The sequence below is a fragment of the Gouania willdenowi genome, chromosome 18 (genome assembly GCF_900634775.1).
Source record: "Gouania willdenowi chromosome 18, fGouWil2.1, whole genome shotgun sequence".
In the NCBI taxonomy this organism is placed as follows: domain Eukaryota; kingdom Metazoa; phylum Chordata; class Actinopteri; order Blenniiformes; family Gobiesocidae; genus Gouania; species Gouania willdenowi.
The window spans coordinates 14,899,251-14,924,893 of record NC_041061.1 but is presented as its reverse complement, the minus strand read 5'-3'; the positions used below and the strand labels follow the sequence as shown (position 1 = coordinate 14,924,893).

General features: G+C 38.2%; 1 protein-coding gene across 17 annotated transcripts in view; it reads left to right on the top strand.

Moving 5' to 3' along the window:
- The window catches only part of col25a1 (collagen type XXV alpha 1 chain), a 199,888-nt gene that overhangs the window by 109,101 nt on the left and 65,144 nt on the right, over positions 1-25,643 (top strand). For all 17 annotated transcript variants that reach the window (XM_028474638.1, XM_028474634.1, XM_028474632.1 and 14 more), the window contains exons 3-4: positions 10,466-10,510; positions 14,659-14,666. In XM_028474638.1, the coding sequence (XP_028330439.1) occupies positions 10,466-10,510; positions 14,659-14,666 (53 nt within the window). The remainder of the gene's footprint in view (positions 1-10,465; positions 10,511-14,658; positions 14,667-25,643) is intronic.

The window sequence follows — 25,643 nt, the reverse complement described above, 5'->3', positions numbered from 1 at the left end:
GATGATTATGTTCCAGGTCTTGGATTGAGAAGAGCATGTAGAATATCCTTTAAAACTGTGTTTTATGGTTGGAAGTCTGTTCAAATATGTGTAAATGTGGTTTTTTATGAAATTAAAAGGATCCCTGTCATGTTTCCACGAAAGCGTTCCCGCTGCTGACAAAGAAGTCAGGCTTTCAGGGGGATCATTTTGATACCTACAGTACATATTTCTCCTACCACAGCTTATTTTATGGCTTACAAGTAGAACATTTCCACTAACATTCTACTTGCAGTTAGAGGATCTATGTCGTGACGTAAGGCCAACAATTGTTACCTTACTCGCTGAAAGGACGTTACTTTGCATGGTAAGCATAGACAGTTGTATCAGATTGCTGCACTTTGGAAATATATTTACATCTAAATTCCCACACTTTGAGCCTTCAATAACGCAAGCAATGCTCATTGTGTGTAATTCCCAAGCATCTATGGTCTAACGTTTGTGTTGTTTGGGTTATGTGACACAGTGCAGCTGTTGAGAGTTGACCTTTGTTTATGGCCATTAAATGAACTCAATGCATTTCTCAGTCAGCCAAAATAGGTTAAAGGGGTCAGGTGAGCTAACTTCAGAGCAACTCTATCATGCTACATTATGTAAAGAACAATAATCTAATTCAAGTGCTACCCATTGAGTTTGGAGAGATCCGCCAGAACAAGATTTTGAGCAGCAACCTCTTTGTGCAGCTCTATGCCTCTTTATCCGCTTCAAATTGTAAGAAACATTAGGAAGTTAAGGGATTAGTACAAGTAGCTAAGGTCAGCAGGAGTACAAGGGCTTCTGTTCCGGAGCCAGTTTTCTGGGTCACGAGTTCAAAGATGGTCTAATTTCACTCAACAATGTCCATGACTAATGATCCCAGGAGGTGCTCGGAGACTGGTGAAGACACAGTCCAGGTCTTCATCTATCACACGGTGGACAAATCTTTAGACTTATTTGACCCTGAGGTTCTTCATCTGGAGCTTTTTTGGCAGAGACGTGCAGATGGAGTTCAGAGCAATAGGTCATAAAATCTAGTAGGAAGTTCACGGATGTATAGCGAGACGAGCATTATCAGCCGTTGAGCACTCTTTTACTGTGTGCTTGCAGTGGTTCCTCTGATGCAGGCACATCTCACCCATGGGGGAAGCGGGGGAGGCGACACCCGCACTTCCATAAAAAACAAAAAATCATCCACTGCACTTTTTATAGAGGGATTCATTGTTGAAAACGTATTGGTCCAGTTAGATTGATTGAATTGTGATCAAGCCAATCACAGCCAGCCATTTGACAAAGCCACTGTTCTGAGAAGAGTTAACAGTGATGAGTAAAGTATAAGTAGTGACAAAAAATTGGTGACGTGTGGCAAAAAATGGTCCAAAAGTGGCAAGAAAAGAGTGAAAAGTGACTAATATGGGCCAAAAGCAGTCAAGAGTGCCAAAAAAATTAAGGAAACGGGTGGTATGTAATGGCTAAAGGTAGCTTAATCGAGCAGAATTTGGCAAACAATAGTGAAAAAGGGTACATGTGGAACAAAAAGAGGCAAAATGTAGGGAAAAAAGGAAACAAGTGGTATTTATTAGGCCAAAGATGGCTTATTTGGATGAAATTGGCAAAAAAAAGTTAAAGAATCAGCAAAAATTGGATGAAAGTGTCAAAAAGAACATGCAAAAAAGGCCAAAAATGGGGGGAAAGGGATATTTATTGGCAAAAGGAAGCTAAAGTCTGAAAAAAAAGTATCAATTTTTTTGGAAAAGGGGCAAAAAATAGGACAAAGGAAGTTGGAAAATGGCAAAAGAAAAAGAAAAAGGTAAAAGGGTGTTAAAAGGTTTCCTTCTTTTAAGGTTTTGTGGGGGAATAATAATTAAAATGAAGACATAAAGAGCCACATGTTGAAAATCACTGACTTAGTAACAGCTTCATCAATTAATTTAATAAACTAAATTGGGAGTTGACTGTTGCCCTACCCTTAGAACACCCTCACTTTTAAAGTCACTGTTCCGACAATGGTCTGATGAGACTTTCGACAGTGCCTGGTAATGTTTGGTACCTGATGCGAAGCACGAGTATAATAACAATGATTCTGAAAGTGTGGTCACATTCCTCCTCTCCCTTACACATTGGACACAGTAGTCCATGGATTAGCATTTTACGTATTGATTTATTCAATGTCATGCAGGGTAATAGAGCTTTTGGATCGAATCGGAGTTCTTTGTTGCCAGAGGTTTCCACAAAAATGTGCTTGTAAAGTAACAAATGATTGTGTTGTTTAAAGCCAGCTTTTGTGCCGGTACAGTTCTACTGACCTGGATACCCGTATGTTAACAGCTTTAATAAACTCATCCATCCATGTTGTGGGATTCAATGGTCTATATTAAATACTACTACGACTAAATCTTGTTAAATCTCGGAAGGTTTGAGGAAGAAATTGATCACTGGACATTTAGAAACAAATCTTCAAAGAGCTCAAGCTTGTTGGAGTCAACATCGTATGTTCTGACTTGATCATGAGAGTCCAGGAGCTTCATTACTAAATAGTTTTGTGATTTAAATTTGATACCGAGATTTGTTCGCAAGTAGTGCATGAATCCTTTGGTTTGGGTCAGGATTTAAAAACTTCCGTGGAGCTTTCTGGAGATTGATTGAGGAAATTGATTTAGTGAATGTTTTGATGAAGTTTCACATATTGAATTGGCTTAGGAGTAGGTTGCGATCTTAGGGTCCAAGTTCAAAATGAGAAGTTTCACTAAAAAGGAGAAGTTTTATTATAATGGCTCACTTGGTTACAATGGCCACCTTTCATTATTGGCTACAACATAGAAGACCTAACCTGGCAAGAGCCAGAATGATGTGTAGCCCTCCCTCTATCTTGAGTTCTCCACATCGATCTGGGTCTGTGTCTGGTGAATCCTTTCAGAACGAGGGAGGGACATGAACAGAATGCTTGAAGCTGAAACAAAACACCTGTCCACCATGATTTGTTTTAGCCAACCACATGGTACCAAATGAAGATGTCGTCATCGGCATGCGCCGCAGAGACGCGGCTACAGCAACAACAAGGCTCCGCTGGTGAAAACTTTTTTTGGGATAGTAATGCTGCGGTCATTATGTCGTTGAGTGACTTTTGACGTTTTTGCAACACGAATATGCAAGTTAAGGGCACGTTAACCTTCCTCCTGCATTGACATCTTTGCGTTTTGATTTGGAGCTATGCCAACAGCGGTAGCCCAGCTAGTTCCTCTCCCCGCAATTGCGCACGCACCAGTTTTGCTTCTGCGCTCTTGCCTTCGTCACATCCGGATATCCCGCCCTAAACCACAACACTGCCTCATGATTGGTTCGAACCGCATCGGTTCGGGTTCGAAAGGCAAAGGCGGGAACAGTAAATGATAGATTCTGTTGTTTGTGAACACCAGGAAAATCCATCTTGCAGGCAAGGTTATAGAAGACCTCATGAGAACTGTTTTCACTTTTATTTTGATTGTAGTTTTGAAGCAGCAGCTCCACAATAACACGCTGTTTCACTTTGGTCAGCTGAGCAGTAGAAGGGAGATAGGAATTAATCGTTGGTAAATAAAGCCCAGTAAAACTCCAAAAAAACAACAACCAGGAATAAGTGTTTGCTCCCTGGTAAAGATAGTAGCTCTAACAACCAGTACAATAATAAACTTGCTGATATTACAGCCTGTGCATGCAGCACGGGGTAGCATTTACCGATTTAAGTTTAATTCTGAATTAGTGGAATTAAAGCTGTCATGTAAAATATGGAGATGAGATTTTGAATGAATGCATATGCAAATGTTTCGGTGATGGGTGTTTAATAGCGTAGTTAAGAAATGAAGACTTTCTCATCTCATCCAAGAAGCTTCTTCTGTTCCGTAACATTACCTGAATGACTAAGAACTTTCACAAACATTAAAAAAAAGGTTTACAGTTTGGTCATTTTACGAGATCCACTGCGGTTAAGGTTCGGATACAGTGGTTCTCTTTTAAAAACTAAGGAGCATGTTTGTATTAAAATGACCTAAACTAAATCAAACACTGAAGCAATTCAATGCTTTCCTTTAAAAAAAAAAAAAAAACATTTCCACTGGTGGCCTTTTGCCACTACTGCACCTCTACCAAACATTAACGCTGACTATTAATGTTTTACTGTTGAAGATTCAAGTTAGTTTTTCCAAAGGAAAACCATTGCATCCTTGGAATATGTGTAAATGAATAATTCAAACTTTTTTTTTTTTTGTTTTAGCAGGAAATCCTTGTCAGTTATTTAATAACCGCTTAAAAGGCAATTTTTTTTTTTTTTTTTAAATTTGCATTGGGAGCCAGTTGCACATCAAGTGTTTCAAATCAAAAATGTTAAGTTGACCTGCAGCGACATTTACTACGGAATAACACAAAGTGTCTATTATGAATCATATTTGGATTAACTGAAAAACCTAAAGCCAGGTCTCTTCAAACCTGGTTTACTTTGGAGCGTCGCGCTAGTGCCCCTTTGCTGTTTTTGGCTTGTTTGACCCCTATTGGACTAGGTGTATTATATTTAGACAAAAATACTGTGATTATGTGTATTATGCTGTGAAACAATACAGGTATTGTAAATGAGTTAAACTAGGACCGGTTCACTGAGAACTGACGGACTGTAGAAAAACTGTGGAAGTGCTTAAGCCTAAAATCATTTTAAAGAGAATTTATCCTGAACCTTCTGAATAATAAATACAGTAGTTACACAAGACATGAGTTCACTTAAATAATTCCACTTTTTAAGGAACGCTATGTGAAGAACTGTAAGATAAATATACACTGCCATGGATAAACACTGTAACACAATGTTGTCAATTATCTGGGTTTGACGTTGTGCCAAACAGACCTCAAATGACTACTGCTATCGAACTATGTGTGGGACGTAGAAATCTCATACTGTGTGTCTGCGTAACCCACAAACTGGAGGTTGGATCTCATTTTCAGACTTAACGATATAATACTGATGCTTTCCGACTGAAAATATAGCTAATTTGTAATAGTTCAAGTCAGAGTCGATAACCATCACAGACGAAAAAAAAAAAAAAAAGACTCTGGAAATGGTAAAAATGGAAACGTTATTTTGTTTTTTGAAAGCAACCAATGAATGACCTGCAACTGGCCTCATCCTCATTTCACCTTGACAGTGTTTTTCTTTTATTTGCTCTGACTTGTTTGTTTTCCATTTTTATGAAGCAACAGGAAGCTTTCACTGAGACGAATTACAAGTTTGTTTTCTTTCACTGAAACACGTTTGGTTTCAAAATAAAAGCATGTCAAAAATAATCGTAGCTCTTTAAGCTGTTACCAACTGCAGTTACAACTGCAACTACATTGTTTTGGTGGTTTATTCGTTCATTTGTTCACTCTTTCTTTAGTTTTTGTCATCCGCATCAGTCCAAGACACTTTGTATGGCGGTTAATCTAAAAATGTTGCCTAATATTTTAATGACATTTTTACAACTTAACATTTTGTCACTAAATTGTAGTACTAGCGATGCATATTATATTATTTTAACTTCAAATAATGTTATTATGAATAATAATGGACTAATGATGTTAATAGGAATATTATTATGAAAAATAATTGAATTTTGAATATTATTGTTATTATTATAAACAGGTGGCACGTCTTTATTTTTCAAACTGTTTTTTAAATCTTACCGTTAAGTATTTAAGTTTTGTAGTAACACTTTACAATAAGGGTTTCTTAATTAAGTTAGTTAAGGCATTATTAAACATTAACAGTTTAATAATGTTATAATAATCATAAAGTACCAGTGAATGCATCAATAAGTAGTTAATTAATGCTTATTAAGTCAAATATTACTACGTATTAGTCATTGTTATATATTGTAATTCGCTATCCTTATGTAGCGTCATTATAATGTATTGACTAACATTTACTCACACACCAGTTAATGCATTAATACGCAGTTAATTAATGCTTATTTATTCATAAATGTTATATAATTTAATTAGTTATTCTTATGGATGCATCACTTATTATCACGATAATAGTAAAATGTAATGTCCCTCAAAATAATTTACTTACAGTGTTTATTTGGAGTGTTTATGCCAATATCAGCACCAGGTAGCCCTTACCTAACCTTAAGTAAGGTATTGCATTAGTTAATAATGCCTTAAGTAATGTTAATTAAGGTACCCTTATTGTAATGTGTTACCTAATTATTTTTTGTCCATTTTCTAAGATTCTGTCATTTATTTTCATTGCTAGTGTTGAATTATTAGTTTCTTTATGAGAAGCAAACCAACCATTTGGATTTGTTAAACATTGATTTAGCATTTCCCAAAAAGTTTAATCTTACTTTAATGTTTACACGACTGAACACTGGAAACAAGATCCACTTACATTTGTACGTCTTTCACATCTGAAAGTGGTTGAAAAAGGTTTCCATGCTTTAATCTCAGTTTCTGACCCCCTCGTCGCGAACGTTCTGGCCACAAAATATTTTGGAATCTGTTATTTTCCCTAAACACTGGTGATGTTGTGAGTGGACTGCAGGATGATCTAGTAATGTAGAGCGATGGTTTCACCTCAGCAGTCACCATCACTCCTGTATCCCATCAGAGGCCTGTGGCTTTCCGTTATGACTCCTGAGCTACGGGTCACTTTTTCTGTCTTTAACGGTATCGGAAAACCTGTTCCGACTATTCATTACCGACTTCAAGTTATCCTTTTATTTGTGTTTAATACACTGAAATGTTTTCATTGGCTAACAGTGGGCAGCCTGACTGGCTGAGGGAACAGTGATCTCACCTTACAGTCTGTGATCAGAATGAAAAACACTGTGACGAACGTTGTGATGATATCTGAAAAATAATATGACACATTTGATCTGCATGTGGGAAGCGGGTATCTGACTTTCTAACCACCACTGAACCTAAAGGATGTCATCCTGCCATGCATAATATTCCTCCACATGTTATCAAGTGTCTGTTCAATGTGGGAACTTATGAAGTAAATGCTGTCTTTATTATTATTTAAACAAACACATTAGTGGTTAAAATCTGGGTTTATGTGCACAATAGTTATGTTAGGACAAATTCCACCAGTGGTTTCATAGTTTAAGCTAGTGGGCCTCGATCAGCACTGGGAGTGGTTGACAATATCCTGGAAAATTAAAAAAAAAAAAAAAAAAAAAAAAAGAAAGGATAAGATGGAAGCTTAGAATGAGCCACACAGTGAAAGTAACACAATCCTGTGTTTATATCCCAGTAACACACTGGTAATGCTAAAAAAAAATCCCTATTCTATAACATCTGCACTGTGAACCAGGTCATTTCTTTCTGTTTTAATTGTTCAACAAAAATATTACTATTTTAAATAGTCAACAGATGCTTGACAAGTACATTCAATCTTCAAATATGCAAAAAAAAACCCCAATGAAATTCACATCTTCTTTGAGTGAACATTGTGGGTTCAATAAAGGAGGACCCCCACTGTGTTCTGGATCTAATATTAGCTTAGAAATGGGTTTTAATCTAAAATATGGTTGGAAGTCTGGCTAGTTTACGCTGATGTATGATTACTGTGACGTTTTTCACACAATTTGAATTATTAATGTTTAGTTTGGGTAGCACAGTGGATTGGTTTGCATTTTTTAGTTCAGTGGTTTTCAACCTTTTCAGTCCACGACCCCCAAAGTAAAGGTTCCAGAGACCGGGGACCCCCACTAGAACAGTCATGTGGAGACAGGGTCCTCTATAAGGGGGAATAAAGGGGAGAGATTTTTGGGGTCCATCTATAAAGTCAGCAAAATGATGGTCCATTGTTCTATGAATCTGTGATAAACACATTTATTTATTTAGCTGAATAATATCCACTGTTATCCAAGAAGTTTAGTGTTATTTTGGACCATAGTATATAGTCATATTAAAGATGGAAATCCTTGTTTTTATCAGAAATAAAATGAGTTAAAAGTGACCAAAAATGGTGGAAAAGGTGGTGAAATGGGATTTTAAAAAACCATAGGAATTGGTTAAAAGTTACAAATTAGAGTAGCCAAAAACTTACAGAAAAAGTGGTAAAAGGAGTTCAAGGTTCTAATATTGGCCTAAAGGTGGGGGAGGGGTGCAATGTAACCTAAAAAGTAGGAACAGTTAGTTTAAACTGGCAAATAATGGGCATGACAAACCGTGTATGTGGCTAAATTGACAAAAATAAGCATGAAATATGGTGAAAAGAGGTTAAAAGTGACAATAATGGGTCAACATGTGCGACGTTAGGTAGGAAAAGTGATGGAAAGGGTTTAAGTGTCGAAAATATCTTGAAAGGGGAAAAAAATGTGCAGAAAAGGCATTTGACATTTGATGGAGAAGTGGCAGAAATGGGAGTATTGTAGCAAAAATGCATTAAAACGAGCAAAAATATGGTAATAAAAAGTGATGAAAATAGGTTAAAGTATGGCAAGTTTGGTGTAGTTGCAGAAAAAGGGTAAAAATAAGCAAAAATGGACTAAAAGTTAGTTTCTTAAAGGCATCTGTCGATCCCTCCCAGTGTCTCGCGACCCCAAGGTTGAGAACCCCTGCTTTAGTTTACAGTATAAAAGTCAGTTTCCAATACAAAACACCCAACTTAAAACTGAATATAGGTCCAAAAAAGCTTCAAAATAAAATGCCATATTTTTTTGCTGCAGACTGGATGGGATTCAGCTCCACGATGCTAAACTACTGTTAAGCTTGGATATGTTGGATATGTTGGCTGTTTGGTCGTTTTGATCTTGACAGTTTCCTATAATGGGTAACCCAACAGGTTTTTATTGGCTGCCTTGTAAACATGCTGAGTCGTGAATTCTGTCCAGCGTTGAACTATTGGTTTTAAACATGGATACCAAACTATTTAAATAAATAGCATTGGAGAGTAACAGACTGGCAAGCATTATTTCTGTTGTTGGATTTTTCCCTTTTCCTTCCCAATAAAGACTCAATTAATCGATCTGATTCACAGAATGACCAATTTTATGACATCTGGAGGTTAGGAATGAGAAATCTGATGTTATTTAGAAGTTTTATGTAAGTCCCTATTAGGCTTTGGACGATCAGGATTTTTGGGCCAATTAAACGATCACCGATCAGCGAGTTTAAGAAAGCCGATCACCGATCCGATCAAACGGTAAATGGACTAAATGGTAAATGGACTTGATTTTATATAGCGCTTTATCACCACACTGAAGCAGTCTCAAAGCGCTTTACATATCAGCTCATTCACCCATTCACTCTCACATTAACACACCAGTGGGACAGGACTGCCATGCAAGGTGCTAGTCGACCACTGGGAGCAACTTAGGGTTCAGTGTCTTGCCCAAGGACACTTCGACACATAGTCAGGTACTGGGATCGAATCCCCAACCTCTCGATCAGACGACGACCCACTACCACCTGAGCCACGGTCGCCCCATACGGTACCATGTTTCGGGACCCAAACACAGCCTTGTGACTGTGAGGGAGAGTGGAAGAGTTGAAGAATTTCCATGCAGGACCTGAACATAACATTTGTTGTCAGAGAGTGTGTGCGCGGAGTGAGGGAGCGTGTTTAATCGGAGCATAACGATTATTTGCTGTATGGCGTTTTTTTTAGTGATTGGCAAAATAAACGTTGCAGCTGTTGAATTAAACCGGAGCCCCGTGTCGTACTCAACGACTGCTGTGAAGCAAAGGAGTTCATCCTGAAACTGGCAAAAAGTCTCCGGTAACGAAAGCCAAAGCAAATGGGAGCGCGTTGCTCCGCTAAACAAAACAAGCGTGCGCACGTACAAACACAGACGCTGTCCCCGCTAACAGAGCCAGTAGACTGGGGAAGAAGTCCGGACTCGTTTTCACCTTTGTGCACATGTGAGTGAAATAAGGCCGTGTCACGTAAAGCAAACAACTCTTTGGTGTAAATGAGACGATAAAACACAGCAAACCGAGCATCTACAGAAAGTTTCATCACAACAATGACATCATTGATCAGATCGGCAGACATGACAACAGATCACATTGATTGCATAAAATGCAAAATATTGGCCGATCAGATCGGCGTAAAGCCTATTCCCTATATATAGTCTGTCAGAAACTGAAAGAATGGAGTCTACTAAATACCACTACTGTTATTTTTTAGAAAACCTTCCACTTTCTTTTATTGTAGCAGACGCTCCCGTCCCTAGCTGCCTGTCAAAGCTGACAGATTCAAACTGTGGTGTGTGGAGATGCTGAAATAAATCCTGATTATGGAAAGAAAAAAAAACCCCACTGACTTTTGAAGAGTTCCTCCTTTTTCCTGTTGTGATTTGTGTCTGTTGTTTTTACCACACGTATGATGATGAAGCATTGTTTTGGAACGGCAGCTCTCCTGTTAGAATCCCTGAAGCGATAAATAAGACAATCACATTTCAACCACCTAATTTTCACTCTCGCTTTTTCGTAGGACCTCCGGGGAAGCGAGGAAGAAGAGGACGCGATGGAGAAGCTGGTATGTATTTGTGTGAAACATTTAAGGCATGTGTCAAACTCAAGGCCCGGGGGCCAAATCCGGCTCTTTAAAACATCCAAATCGGACCTCAGGGGAATGTAAAAATGACAGAATCATTGTGTAAATGACCAAATACTATAATTATGGCTATCTCAGTAGGATTGCAGAGAGTCGTTAAATATCTGTCAAATTTCCACGGGAACTTAAGCTTTGGAATTTTGGCAATATTCACAAAAAATAGAAACTATTGAAATTAAGCAGAAATTGGGAGCAATTTTAAATCACTGTATCATATCCAAACATAAATATTGGCATCCATGTCACAAAATCAATGAAACTCTACAATATTTGCAGTGGTTGGCAGTTTTCCCATGCTTGTATAACACAGTGGAAGTCATTTTTACTCTCAAATTTTATTTTATTTCATTTTTTATTACATTTATTTCATATTTTCACTAGCTTTTTGTGTTTTTTTTTTAAATTTTATTCTATACTCTTTTTTTTTTTTTTTATACCTGTACTCTTGCACCACCAGTTCTACATTGTGTGTGATGACAATAAAAGCCTTCTATTCTATTCTATTCTATTCTATAATTGTTGAAAGAAACCTAATTTTTCCAAAATACTGCTCAATCCTCAAATTATTTGACAAAATTTCCCCAAATTGATTAAATGGATACACTGTATTGTTCTGTACTACATACTTTTATATCATATCAAGTAGCGCTAATGTTGAAATTGTTCGATTCCCAACCTCCGCGAACCACTTGAGATTGAACTCGTCCTGACCGTGTTTGGCCTCTGAACTAAAGTGAGTCTGACACCCGCTGCACATACTATCATGTAAAAGTACACCGTGCATCTTCTGAGGTTGTGGATGTGCAATTTGTGGCCTGGTGGTTTCATTCCTTGAGCTGGAGTCACCATGGAAACGCAGAACTTTCAGAGTAAACCAGAGAGAAAATTTGGTTAAAGCTGCTGATGGGGTGTCTTGAAGAAAACGAGCGTATATATGTAGACAAAGGACGTTCTCTTCAGTGAAATTGAAAAAAAAAAAAAAAAGTGTTGCCACAATTGGTATTGAGTGCGAGAGCACGGACTTGGCAGCGAGCTGCTACGTATACAGTCTGCTCACCTGATAGCAGAAGTGATAATGTGCTTTGGAGTGTGTCGGCATTCTGCTACGAGAGCACAGTGCAACAGAGCACAGCCAAGGCTCTAAAGTAAAGGGATTGTCCTTGTAAAATGAAATGAGAGAAGGGACAAAGGCAGAGGTCAGGAGTTTTTGTGAGGTGGGTAAGACTCAGGGTGGGGGGGGTGAACCTGTGAGGAGGGAAGGAAAAAATAAAAAAATCCGGTTTCACCAGCATCCTTGATTTTTAGTTGGCCATACTCCTTTTACAAGACGTCTTCTAGAACTCAGATCCACATTTTTTCCTGTTTTTAAATAATAGGTGATCCAGGAGCGTTTCTGAAGCCAACAGGAAATGAAATGACAGACAACAGTTTAATGTTCTGCTTGGCTGCACATGGGAGAACCCGCCAGCCTTTGTTTATGCAGCGCTGAACTTTTCCAATAAACCCCTCGCCATGCCAGCGTATTTCAAATGGCACCATTGTGCGTTGACGTTAATTACTACGTTTCACTCATTGTGTCTGGAGCACAAGGGCGGAGTGGACTTGTTGGGTTGGAAAGCGTCAAATCTCCACTTGGATGGAGGTTTGATGCCTTTCAAGAGACTTTCATTTTTTCTCTTTAACGTGATAATTATGAATCTTTATATATTGAGAATATTTCCGAAGTGTAGACGCGGCCTGAATGACATTTTTTCCAATGTATTTGAGGTTGTCATTTGAACTTTTGAAAAAGGTTCACACTTCCAGTCGCTGATCTTATAAAGTGACAGATTTCCCCCTGAGAAAAAGAGGAAAAAAAAAAAAAAACGAGTGGGAAACATTAAAAATTCAGTCCTTGATGGTCACAGGCAGGCTGAATTCTGCACTGTAAGCCTTCCACAAACTTCCCTCTTTTTAAGTTCCTGGATGTCGAACGGAGGCATATTTAATTCATGACTCACTTTATCCAAAGGTAACGTTGCATTCCCCTACAAATTCACACTGATGTTGTTTTGTGCGTCGTTCATTTACAAGGATAGAAGGAAGCTTTTTAAATCAGAACGTGCACGGAAAGAGACACACTGAATGAATGAGATGCTTCATTTCAAATATTTGTTTGTTCAGGCCACCCCCACACCCCCAAACACATGGAAAGGAAAGTTGCGTTTGCCATGACAGTTGAGGAATGAAAAAATGTTTGTTGCAGTGAAAGCCACAGTCTGAAAATGTCCCAGTTGATGGTTGAATACGTGAAAGTGTTGAAGCTTTCCTCACATATTTTCCAACAGACGAGTTACCCACGGTGGTGGCCAGAGGTGAAAGTAATGGATTACAAGTACTCGCGTTACTGTAATTGAGTTGCTCTTTTGGTTAATTGTACATTTAAAAATCAGTAATCGGTTACATTTCTACGCCCAACTGTTACTGAGTAAATAATTATTTTTTGTTTTAAAATGACATTGTGAAACTACAAAAAATGAAAAGACCAGACAACAATCAAACGCATCACATCATAGCCGACCAACTGGATTAAATGTAACGCACGGCACCAAAACGGCATTGAATGCCGACTCATAAATTTGATATATGATGTATGATATACTGTTTTATTTCGAACAAATGCAATAAAACAAAAAAAAAAAACAATATATCAATCAACAAAAGATTTAATGCAAAGAGCTTCCCTCCATTAAAAAAACCCCCACAAAAACAAAACAGTTACATATATTACTGCATACACATACTTTGTGTTCGAAAGGGAGTGGGTGGAAGTATAAACGTATTAGTCCCACCCCTTTTCCTGAATTACAGTTACAAATAATCTGTACTTTTTTTCAAATTTTGAATTTAATTTTTTGGTGTTATTCAGAGGTGTTGTGCTGTTTTGGCACATGTTGTCTATGATGTAGTTTCACAATGTCCGTTTATCATTTATTTGACTTCTTTTAAAATGTGCTTAAGAATTTAGAAACATTAAGATTTATTAGCCAAAATAAACATGGGGGGTGAAAGTAACTTGTAACTTTTCCTTTGGGTACTATTTAATTGAGCTACTTATTACTTGTACTTGACTCTTTTATGTATGACTTACTTGTACTTGAGTACAATTTCACTACTCGAGTAGGATACATCAGTACTCTTTACTTTTTTCAATATTTTAATGGTGCATCAGTGACATGTGCTTCTCCTGACCTCAATTAGTTTCACATCAAATTTGCATGGGCTGTAATAAAACAGCACATAATGTTATATAATATATGTCCAATGCAGTGATTTCAAGCTCAAGTTCATCTTCATTTAATCGACCCAAAGCTGTGAAAAAAAAAAAAAACCCGAGCATAGGTTAATGAAATTTGAGACAAATGGCTCTCATTGTCGGATAAAACAAGGCCACGATTCACTCGGTGCACTGAGACACGTTGAAGCTTTATTAAAACCCGTTAGGTCTACTGTAATTTAACGACCTATGAAACAATGCTACAGAAGTGTAGGCCCTAACACACACACACACGCAGCTCCTTACAGACTCCATCTGTAGTAGGGAATTTTCACAAATCACAAACTAGCTGAAATAAACCCCTCTTTTTCCGAGGTTAAAGCAGCTGGGTAGTTACAACATAAACCTACAGACCCTAATGATTTGTCGGCTTCAGGGGAGCTCTTGAAGTTTGCTGCCACAAAGGTCTTTGAACAGCGGTAATCAGAAAAAAGAAAAAAAAACAAGGATTGATGTATTTAACAGGTGCATTAGTCCGTGTAGTCATGAAATCAGAGCTACTTCAACAAGCTTGGTGGTCATTGTTAGTCACATACAAATCAAAGGAAAAAAGGTGATTTTTTTTTTTTTTTTCCCTCATCCTGCGTTTGTTTTATCCCAAAAATAGAATGGGATGTTCACAGTTATGCTGTCTAGCAAAATCTACCTTTTTCTCAGTAATTGTCATCAAAATAACATTTTTTGTTGGTGTGATATATTTTTTTATCTGTTTAATAAAAGCATGCTAACATGTACTTTTTCTTTTGTCTTTTAGGACCTCCTGTAAGTACCCCTGTTGCACATCCTCTCTGGTTATGTCCACATGAAGGTAAAATACTAACACAACACCAAGATGACCCACGCTACAGTTTAGGTGTATATTGCAAGAAACGGCTAATAATAAAGGCAGGGCCAACCATTTTGAAATTGGTCATTTACTCATGAAATTTCCTGATCGTGATGATCTTACGTAAAGCAAGATAACGTTACTCATATGGTACACATAAACAAAGGGAAGTTGTTAATTGATGCCCATTGTGCAAATATATTCTATATTTATTGTTCCGAATTGTTAGAAATTGACGCAAAACTTTACAAATAATTTAAACACAAGTGTAGGCCTCGTCAATAATCGATAGGAATTTATTTCTAAAAACGGGTAAGTTTTGTGTCGAAGGCTGAAATTGCCGCTAGCAAGATTGTTTTTGACGCCATCACAAACAATGGGTTTGTTAAAAAATGCTTATGTGACTTGAATTTGAGAAAAGTTTTGCAGATTTTGTTTTAGTTTTGGGGAACCCCAAGGAAGTTTCTTTAAGAAGTGTTTTTACTTCATTGTTTCTTCTGCAGACAAGGACGACGATGATATAATTTGATGCCATTTGTTGTTCTGGTTGTTTATGGTGTTCAGAGTGAATGACGTTCTTCTACGAGACATTAATTTCGGCCGTATTCGGGTGTTTTTGTGAAAGCCACAATATCAACAACCTCCACTATTGTTTTAGCTTAACTTTCAATCTGTGAAAACACCAGAAATGTCACCTTGGCAGTGTTTGGCAGCTTTAACTTCTTCATATTCCTTAAATGAAAGAGACACAATGAATGTGGAATGTGGAAACAAATAGTAATTTGAGAGAAAAACACAGCTTATCACATACGCTCCCAAAAACTGTAACCTGCAGGATTTTGTTGAAATGAAAGGAAAACGGGGCCGTAATTTGATGACAAGGAGCTATGAATGTCAAAGAACAATAAACAGTTAATTATTTAGGCAATGGACACTTGGTGTAATAAGCAATTCAAACACAATTAACCACGTGCGCTCTCAGAACAAGCTCCGTTTTAAAACTCCCTCTTGACATTTGTAAGTTACAATTGCTTTTTTGTCGTTTTTAATGAACACAAAGGTAGCACTGCTCAAAGAAACCAAACTCAGCACACCTCATTGTAGGAGCCAACCCTACACCATTGCAGTTATTGAGTTTTACAACATGAAGGTGGGAAGTCTGACCGCAAACCAGCAATGACATTTTCTCTTGGCTTGTTCGGTCATTAATGTCACGCTTTATGGCATCAAAATAGGACCCAAGACATTTGACGGTGAGCTGTATTCTAATGGTTAGCCGCTAGCTGGAAGCATACAGCCAAAAACGGGCTAGAAAGACCTCATTTTCAGACATCACGCCAGTAAACAATTAAGTCTTACCTTGTAAAAAGTCATCAGTTGTCATCATCAGTTAATTAATAAAGGCCAAACATGATACATTTGCTGACAGATATCGCTAAGCTTCACAATATATCTACCGTTTAGCGCTCTCACCTCATACAGACATTTGTCCTTGTCATCTGAGAAGTCTGGTTGAAAATATTCTTGCGAGGAACCCCCAGCCCTGCCAGCTCCCTCAACAGATTATCTCACCTCATTACAGTGCCTGCTGATCACAGATTCACTCCTCAACAGATGGAAAACTTTAGTTTCTCCAGAGATGAAGAGAAACGCATACATACATACATGAGCGTCACAGCTCGTGACGGTTTGCTTTATAAGCAGGTCAAGTAGCCTCTGTCTGTATGTGTGCATGGAATTGTTTTTTTTTTTCTATTCCAGCGGCAAGTGTGATTGAATAGGTATAATAGCGTGTGCCGACTGAGCTGTAAAAGTCGTAAGTTAATCCTCTGAGCCTTTTCAGACACCCGCTCCTGGGGTTGTGGGATATAACGAAGTGCAGGTGGTCATGCTTCTCAGCCTCTCTCCAAGGCCTCACATCTGACAAATAAAATCATACTGTGAGTCGTCTTATGAGCTGACTGAAGTCCAAGAGGTGTGCCTTGAATGTTTTGTATGGGAGGATTGGTTGAGTTTGCCAGCAAATGTATGGAATACCACTTTTTATGTACTTACGGGATTGGTCCTTTGGGTGAGGTGTAGTAAATTCAATGCACGTACATAGCTGACAGTGTTCCAACTGTGGTCAGCAGGTTGTTCTCTGATGAAGTCATTATAGGTAGCAGAAAGGGCCGTAAATGTTGGCAGTGGGTTACTTTTTCTTTCAAGATACCGAGAAATAAGGCGGATTATTTGAATGTTTCAGAATATTCAGTCTAGTTTATGAAATCATAGTGTTTTGTTTGGTTTTTATTTTTAGTTCAAAGCTTGAATATAAGACAGTAAATGTACCATCTTAACCATATTAATATATTGGGACCCAATGATAATTTATACAACAAGGAAATGTTGTGTGTCGCTCTAGTACAGGCGCTACCTCAAGAACTGTCAAGGATACCTCCAAACACCAACGATTAAAGCTGCATTTTATAAACTATATCTGTAAAGTTGTTGATATTGTGGCTTCCATGGAAACACCCAAATCCGGCCAAAAACGGAGCGATGTTAAATTACGAGGGAGAGCAAAACAAGTATTGTCTGGCGAAGAAACGCAAGAAATCACAGTAAAAACGAAGTAAAAACACCTCTTAAAGAAACCTTTCCGCTTCTGCGCCATCTTTGTATTTCTTTTACTGGATTCCAAATCCCACAATGCAATGCACAAAACAACTTTTGTAGGACGTACAGGTACATTTCTAAAGATGTCAGTTATACTGTACAGGCATGTGGTTAAGCAGCTTCAAGCTACCTTTCAAAGTGAGATTCTTACCCTTAAATGGCAATAACTTATACCCCCTTCCCAAAGAACTCTTCAGCATAGGAGCATATCCTGTTTGAGATCCATTGTTTAATCTTTCCCAACAATCTGTTACACCACTGACGCCTCAACCACCATTGTATCGACCGTAGACTTCAAGCGAAAAGTCCTCGGACTGTAACAAACCAGATAGAACAGTAAATATAACAATGGGTTCTCTGTCTATAAATTGGTGTGTGGATTTGAACACCCTCAACCATGACCCAGAATACATTTCATTAATGCTCAAGTAAATGCTCACTATATGTAACAAAAGAGTTCCATACCAAACTCTTCAAATAGTAATCAATCTCCTGTGGTTTTCTATTTGGTATGCCCACCCAGGGGATGGCAGGGGGACACGGTGCCATGAATATTCAACAGCTTCCACCATCACTCTGGGAACACTGCGTAAATTGCACACAGACGTAGTAGGAGGCAAACAAACCAAAAACCACTGCAGAAGTCATTGCAGATCTTTGTGATTTAATTCTTACTCAGCCTCTGATAAATGCTTAGGGACCTGCAAATGAAATGACATCACTTTAACTCTACAGCATCAGGAAGGATCCTCATTGGTGTGTGATGATGTCATTTAGATTTGGAGTAAATAATGTGCTTGGTTTGGTTGTTTGTAGAGTTGGTCGCCCAATGCTGATTGGAGAATTTAACCAAAATGCCCCGAGATGTTTTGATATTTAGTTTTTCCTACATCTAAGGAAATATACACACGTATGTGTTTTTATAGTTTTTAAAGATTTAACATGTGCTTTCTTAGCTGTTGTGGTGTAAAGATTATAACTTCTTATGGATAGTCCATCAGCTCCAAGCACCCACCAGGGTGTGTGTGCACCATTTAACTGCAATCAACCATAAAACACTATTCCCCATGCTGCACATGGGTACCCACTAATGCTGCTGCACTTTTTTTTTTCAAAGGCATGCTGGAATACAATTCTACGAAACAGTGGAACTAGCACACTTTTGGTCGGGGAAGGGGGGGTAAATATTTGAAAATGATACAGTGCTGGGAATATAAAAAAAAACCCAAGAACAGCCTGCAAAAGCACTGGAGTGTTAGATGAAGGCAGTTCAGCTCCAGAGGTTTTATATATATATATAAAAAAAAAGTTGTGGCGTATTAGTGCAGAGATAAATAAAGCAGGTTGTGCCTCTTTCTGCATTTGACGAGCAGTCCCCCCCCCCCCCCCCCCCCTACACAAATGTGCTGCATCATGAGATTCAAGCAAGGTTCTGTCACAGCGTTTAAATTATGCAGCTGCAGGGCATGGATTACCGGGAGGAGAGGGATAAAGTAGAGAAAGCCAGGCTCCCTTAACCTCTTATCCCTTATCTGATATTAATCACAGCTCCACACCTGTTATTAAAACATGATCCACCTGGACTCTGGTTTTTACCCTGCAGAGGTAAAAGATGTGCCAATTCATCTCGAGTGCAATACTTGTTAAAGTCCATGTAGGCTTTTGTGCTCAGACTTTGGCAATAAAGAAGTCCTGCAGACAGATCGAATATATATATATATATATATATATATATATATATATATATCTGTGAAGACAGCATTTATGTGCTCTCATTTGGGCAGCCTTGTCTGTAAAAATGCTCCTGGCAGTGCTTGTGACAGCAGAAAGAATTTGACCTTTCAGATGTCATTCTGCTGCTCACACTCTGCCCATCAGCAGCACTTATTTGTCCCCAAATGAGGATCACACGGGCCAACCTTGAGGTCTCCTCATGAAGATCTGCAGCCGTCAGTGGTTTACTTTGGACAAAGTGTGCAGGCAAAGTACTCCAACATGTAAACAGCCCAGAGCACCTACTTAATTAGATTAGATTACACATTGGAACTCATTCTCGTGGGGTAGACTTAATCGATAATTTAAATCAAGAACTGGCTAATTAACCACGAGATGATTCAATTACTCTTAGCAAATACACCTAATAATTTGCCACCAATTAAGTGTATGGAAAGATCAGCTAAGCACTAAATGGTTTCACAAAAAGAGATCCAGTTTAAATTATTGTTCTGTTAGTTTAGTCATAAACAGATACATCAGTGTTTTTCAAATGCACTACAAGGGGTGTATGTTAGGGTTTCGTTTAGTCAGACAAGGTTTTTCAGGAAATGTTTATCTCCTGGCATGTTTTCACTGTTAACTGCCAGTCTTCCTCAGCTGTGATATGCTTTAATGTGTCCCTATACGAGCTCTCTCATAAGGAAAGCATCAAAGCATCTTCAGGTGGCTTTCGTGTGTCCCTACGAGTTCTTTCTGGCCTCTGAGGAAGACTGGCAGTTGACAGTCGAATAATGTCAGGAGATAAAAATTTCCTGAAAAACCTTGTCTAGATAAACAAAACCTAAACATACAGTATATTTTAAAAAATAAATAAAACAAAATGAACTTACTGGAATTATTAGCACTACTTATGCTGTTTAGATGTTCTTTCACAGAATTCTGAGCAAAATGTTGTAGTCGGACAAAGGGGTACTTGGATTAAGGAGGTACTTGAGCCAAAAAAGTTGGAGTTAATCTCTGACAAGGACTCAATCATCATTAGAATCAGAAAGTGTTTTTTTTGTTGTTGCTATTTTTGGTAATACTGAGTTTGCCAGATGGTGACCTGTAGATGATAATGTTGTTACTGTTGCTCACAATGACAAATAATACAAATGCAAGTGTAAAGCTATAGAGAGATTGATTGTAACTTCTATGGATGAACGCAAACTTAAGATAATTTCGTGGGATGAGGTGGAGACGGTATTAGTGTTTAACTTCAGCCCATTTATTGAAGAAAAGTCCAAACAATGTACAATCCAGAGACAAAGTATAAAAGTAAAAGAAGCAATTCACCAGAATGCTCACTGATAAAATAAAGTGTTAAAAACTTTAGCCCTAACCAACTGGAGACAGCAGCAAAGGAACAAAAATGGTCAAAAACTGCAAAAAAAAACCAAACACTCCTTAAGTAGTGAGAGTAACTAGGAAGATGGGTTTCACCTGTGAGACTCCAGAGATACATGTTCAAGCTGTTTGCATTTACACGCTGATAAGACAAGGTGGAACTAATCTGGCAAAACTAGTCTCGATTCAGAGACTAGAATCAAACAGGATTAGAAACAAAACAAAACATCAATGTTTGAATTGCAGGACTAAAATGGACTGAACACGCTACAGAACCAGCTGAACATTACGGTGAAAACTTAACCCATGACAGATGTAGTCTAACATGAAAAATAAAGCCAAAGCTGGCCCGAACCAGACAGATGAGTTATATATACAGTATAATAAGTACCTGTCAGTAATTAGGAAAGACACTTAGACATATTAGAGCAGTGGTTCCCAAACTGTGGTACCTGTACCCCTTGGGGTACTTGAAAACCTCTCTGGATGTACACAAACATTTGTCAGTTCATTTTTTAACATTCTAGATTTTTTTTTAAATTTTTTTCATATGCACACAGACTTTTTTTTTTTATCATCCATCAATAATAATGTGTTGCACAATTCTTTAAAATACACCAAAAGGTGAAGTTCAAATTCCAAAACGAGCAAAACATCCGAAATACATGAATAAAAAAGGCATAATAATAAGAAATAAAAAGGAAATATTTTAGATGAGCCTGCAGACACAAATAAATAATGTATAACATGAGCTAAGGGCTACATACAATAATAAATAAAGGCTAAGGGGTGCGTGGGACAATAAAGTTTGTGAAACACTGTATTAGAGGAAGAGGATAGACACCTTGAAGTGCACTAGACAAATTAAATTGTACATTTTTACCAGTTTTGCTTCATAACAAACATATTTGAGTAAACCTGAACCAATTTGCCAAGGCGCTAATGTAATATTACAACAATGCAAAAGTGTTTTTTTTACAGAATGTGACAGATTTTGGATTGAAGCAGATTTTCCTTTTCTCGGCTGCATCAAAAAAGCATTTGCAGCTGCCAGTATGGGGCTCTAATTGCGTCAACAAAAGATGAGATAAATAACTTTCCAATGGAAGAATTGTCTGCTTTTCGCTCTTTTAGTCCCTCCTCTCATACACACTCAATTTATTTTGATTTCAGTATCAATATCAGCTTTCTCAGTTCCTTCAGGAGCGCCACTACCGTCTAATACGAGAAGATCCAACAAATGATGACCTGCGGGACGCTCTCACAAACACACATTCAAATGATTTTATGCTAGCTAATTGTGATACACTGTGAATATGCGAACCAGATGCCATTCCCAAGTCAGTTTTCCAGTGTGGTTTATCCCTATCCCTACCTAACCTCTGCGTCCAGATTCCCTCGATGAGCACCAGCCGCTTGTGGTCGTCCGTTCCTGCCCACCCCACTCTTGATTACTCACATCTCTGTCCTCCATTAGTTTCCTGCCCTCATGAAAAAGTCGCCCTGGGGCCCAACGTGATATGGCTCGAGGTTCCCATGCAGAACTAACGGATGGACGTGAACCTATGGATGTGTTTTCACAGGATATCTTACACTGGGTTTCAGGCATGTTAGGGAAACCAAACCCTGTGGATTTTCAGTTGCACATGACTAATGATGCATTCGGCTGTCGCCTTGCCAGGATTTGCATGACAGATGAGAACTTTTGTGGGTGCAGATAGATCACTTTTTATTTTTTTTTTCTGCGTAAAGATTCAACGTTGATGGTGTGATTTTTTTTTTTTTTTTTTTTTTTAACTGCGTCACATTTCTCCATAGTGCAAAACCAATTGCTTTTGCAAACCATCAATTTCACATGGAGTACAATAAGAGTTGCCATATGTGCTGAGCTGTTTCTCCAGTTTAATGATGTAAAGGGGTTGTGTTCGTAAGCCTAAATGTTGTGGACTTGCAGAATATTTGCAAGAGTGGTGTAGAAACTCTAGAATGTTGAACATTTCTGACTAACTCACTCCCTGAACAATTAACTTCAATTGTTGTAGTTTTTTTTACCTTAAGCGTGGTTGCGATAGAATATTTGAGTATTAATTGTGCTACTTTATGTCAAGAAGAAAACACACATTCTGTTTGCATCCACCCAGCCTGTATGAGCATATCTCAACATTATAGTGTGCGGTTTAGTTTAGATTAGATCAAAGACTAGATACTTTATCTTGTATTGTAGTGGTGTAACAAGATTTCCTTTGAAAAGTCAGGCTTTTATATTTCCTCGGCTCATTTCGTCCTTTCTTTTTTTAATTTGGCAATCAATGAAATGGAAGAGCTGCTTTTTCCACAAAACACCTTGTTTTATGTTATGCATTGTTTGTTTGTGTCAGCAGGCCCGTCTTTAACCCCTTTCTGCATCTGGTCACACTTTAACCTTAGATGAAAGCCTTTTCCCCCCGCCGTCTATTTCTGATTGTTTTGGCCGTTTTAGGTTTTTGATGCATTTTGAAGAGTCGTGCCACAATTTATTAACAACGGACGAGGAAAATGCCAATAGAAATTTGTCCTGTAATGTTAGAAATGAAATTGACAAATGAGATGTGTTCAAGCAACCCTAAGGGTACATGACACATAGGCTACCCCTGGTTGGGAACCACTTCTGTAGGACAATTATCAGATAACTTTAATAGTTGTTTAATGCAAACATTATGAAATGGCTTCAACCAGTTTTTTTTTGAAAGATCAAAAATACAAAGTTATTGGGTCACACTTTACTTTATTATTATTATGCATCATTTTTATATAGCGCTTTTCTGGGTACTCAAAGTTGTTTTACAGTGAAGGGACCAGTGTTGGTGTTTGGTGCCTTGCTCAAGGAACTTGAAGTTTTATACATAGGGCTGTCATTATCTGTCATGAGCATGAATAAGGTGTCCTTTGAAAGCTGTCATTAAGTGTCGTTTGGTAAATTATGACACTTTTGGAGCTATGTTGGCAATTTTCGGGTTAGGTGGAGGGATCTAGTGGGATTAGGTAGGGTTAGGGTTAGTGGTTAGGGTAATGAACAACACTTAATGACAGCCTTTGTGACACCTTATTCATGCTACAGACAGGTGTCATGTCATAATAATGACAGCGTAAACTTCATGTTAAAAAGGACATATTATGAAAAATCCACTTTCGCAACTTTTTTTGATCACATATGAGGTAACTTGAGTGTCCACCGGCACACAAAATGTGAAATAAATCCATCCAGTTGTTTTTTTGTGGTTTTTCTAAGTCTTACAACACAGAGAAAATTGCTCCGTTTCAAATTTTTCAGATTTGTGATGTCACAAGTCAAATCGTGAAAGAAAATACCCTCCCTTCCACTGGTAACTCCACCCATGGACTCCACCCTCAACCTGATAAAAACTTTTCCTAAAGTCTGCCGTTGTTATTCTCGCTAGCGAAGGAGTGATGGCTACCGGTAAAACTAAATACAGAACTTGCCTGCTGCCGGTGCCGTGCCTCCACAGTGAACGTACACTGTCGTGTCAGCACTATTTGTTCATGCGGAGGTGTACCGCTCTGGTGGTTTGGCGCATTGGCAAACCTGTTCTATCGCCTCGTATCGCTGATCTGACGTGTTTGTGACGCAATCCGACGCAGCGGTTGGAGAAAACAAATGATTATCACCTTAATTGCTCTATTCCTTTAGTTAGAAGAGCAATGGAGGAGGAGAAAGTGACTTAGCGGCTTAACACTCCGGTGAGAGTTTGAATGACTACTGTTGCTGCTGAGATAAACACAGACCCTGAAGTGCTAAGATGGACTCACAATAACAATAGCCACTTAAATAGCCATGTGTTTTACTATAACATGCAGTTTTTTTGGCTGTAAACCGTAACAATGTGTGGATAGCAAAAATAAAATTGCTTTTGTGATCACTGATCACCCTGTAAAAGAGCGGGACATGAAGTGAGTGATCGTCTATAGACACGCCCACTCTTGAATATGCATAAGTAGGCCCCTAAATGGCCCGATTTCAGAACTGCACAGAAAGTGACTTTTCAGAGGCTAAAACTCTGGAAAAACAGGCGAGTTTGGGAAAATAAACCTCAAATACTGTGTTTTTGGGTTTCTTAGAATATGTCCCCTTTAAGTGTTTCCAGTTATTGTTTCATTTTCTTTATTATTGATTAGCCGGTTGCGAACTAGTGCTTAATTTACATACAGTAAGTTGAGACTTTGATCTACACATTATCATCTCCAGGTAAAACATTTTGTTTGGATCCTGTGAAAAATGGATAAACAAAAGAGATGTTAAGATTTGAGGGAAAAAAAAATAAACAATTGCAATTTTTAATCATCTTCAAGTGAAAACTAACATTTATCTTTTCATGACTATATTTAAAAGTCTCAAGATTAGATCCAAGTCTTTGAATTGATGACATAGGCAGTAAATTAAAGTATATAGTATGATTTCTAAAGCTGTTAGAACGGGGGGGGCAACTGTACGACCTGCTGGCCAAAACCAGCACACCAGTGCCTCCAAGGACAACCGTTATGATTACACAGAACACATTATGGGCAGTTATTTAATTAATGTAACTGCTATTTCTAATCTGTCCACTGTTTTAGTAAGAGTTTTCATTCAGATAATGTACGCATTTTTACTTATTTGCACGTTCTGTCATTATTTATAGGCTAATATGACATGCTTTTACTGGTCTGGCCTTTCTGAGACGTGGCCCCTGAACTAAAGTAGAGTTTGACATTGAGTTCACAAATGTTTAAATACATTTAGGCCAACCTGGTTCTCCTTGCTTCACCCTGCTGTGCTGCAAGGTTTATTTACACTGCATGAAAATCATCAGTCTTCTCAGTGCTATGTGAGTTGTCCCTTTAAACCAGTTACTGTGGCCCATTTTCTCTCCGTGGTGCACACCTCTCATCACCTGCCTCTTTGTCACTTAGTGGTTCACTCTCTACACTTAGAGCATAGTATTGGTCTGCTTAGCTTCCTGTGTACGCTCATGTTTATTAATATTGTGTAGCTCAGTGAGAGAACCTTATGCATGTAGAGAAGTGGTTGTAAAAGTGGTAGTTGTTGGCCTGCGCGCGCCAAGATGCCAGTGATCTGGACTAAGATAATTGGATCCATGTGGCCAGCGGATCAGCCT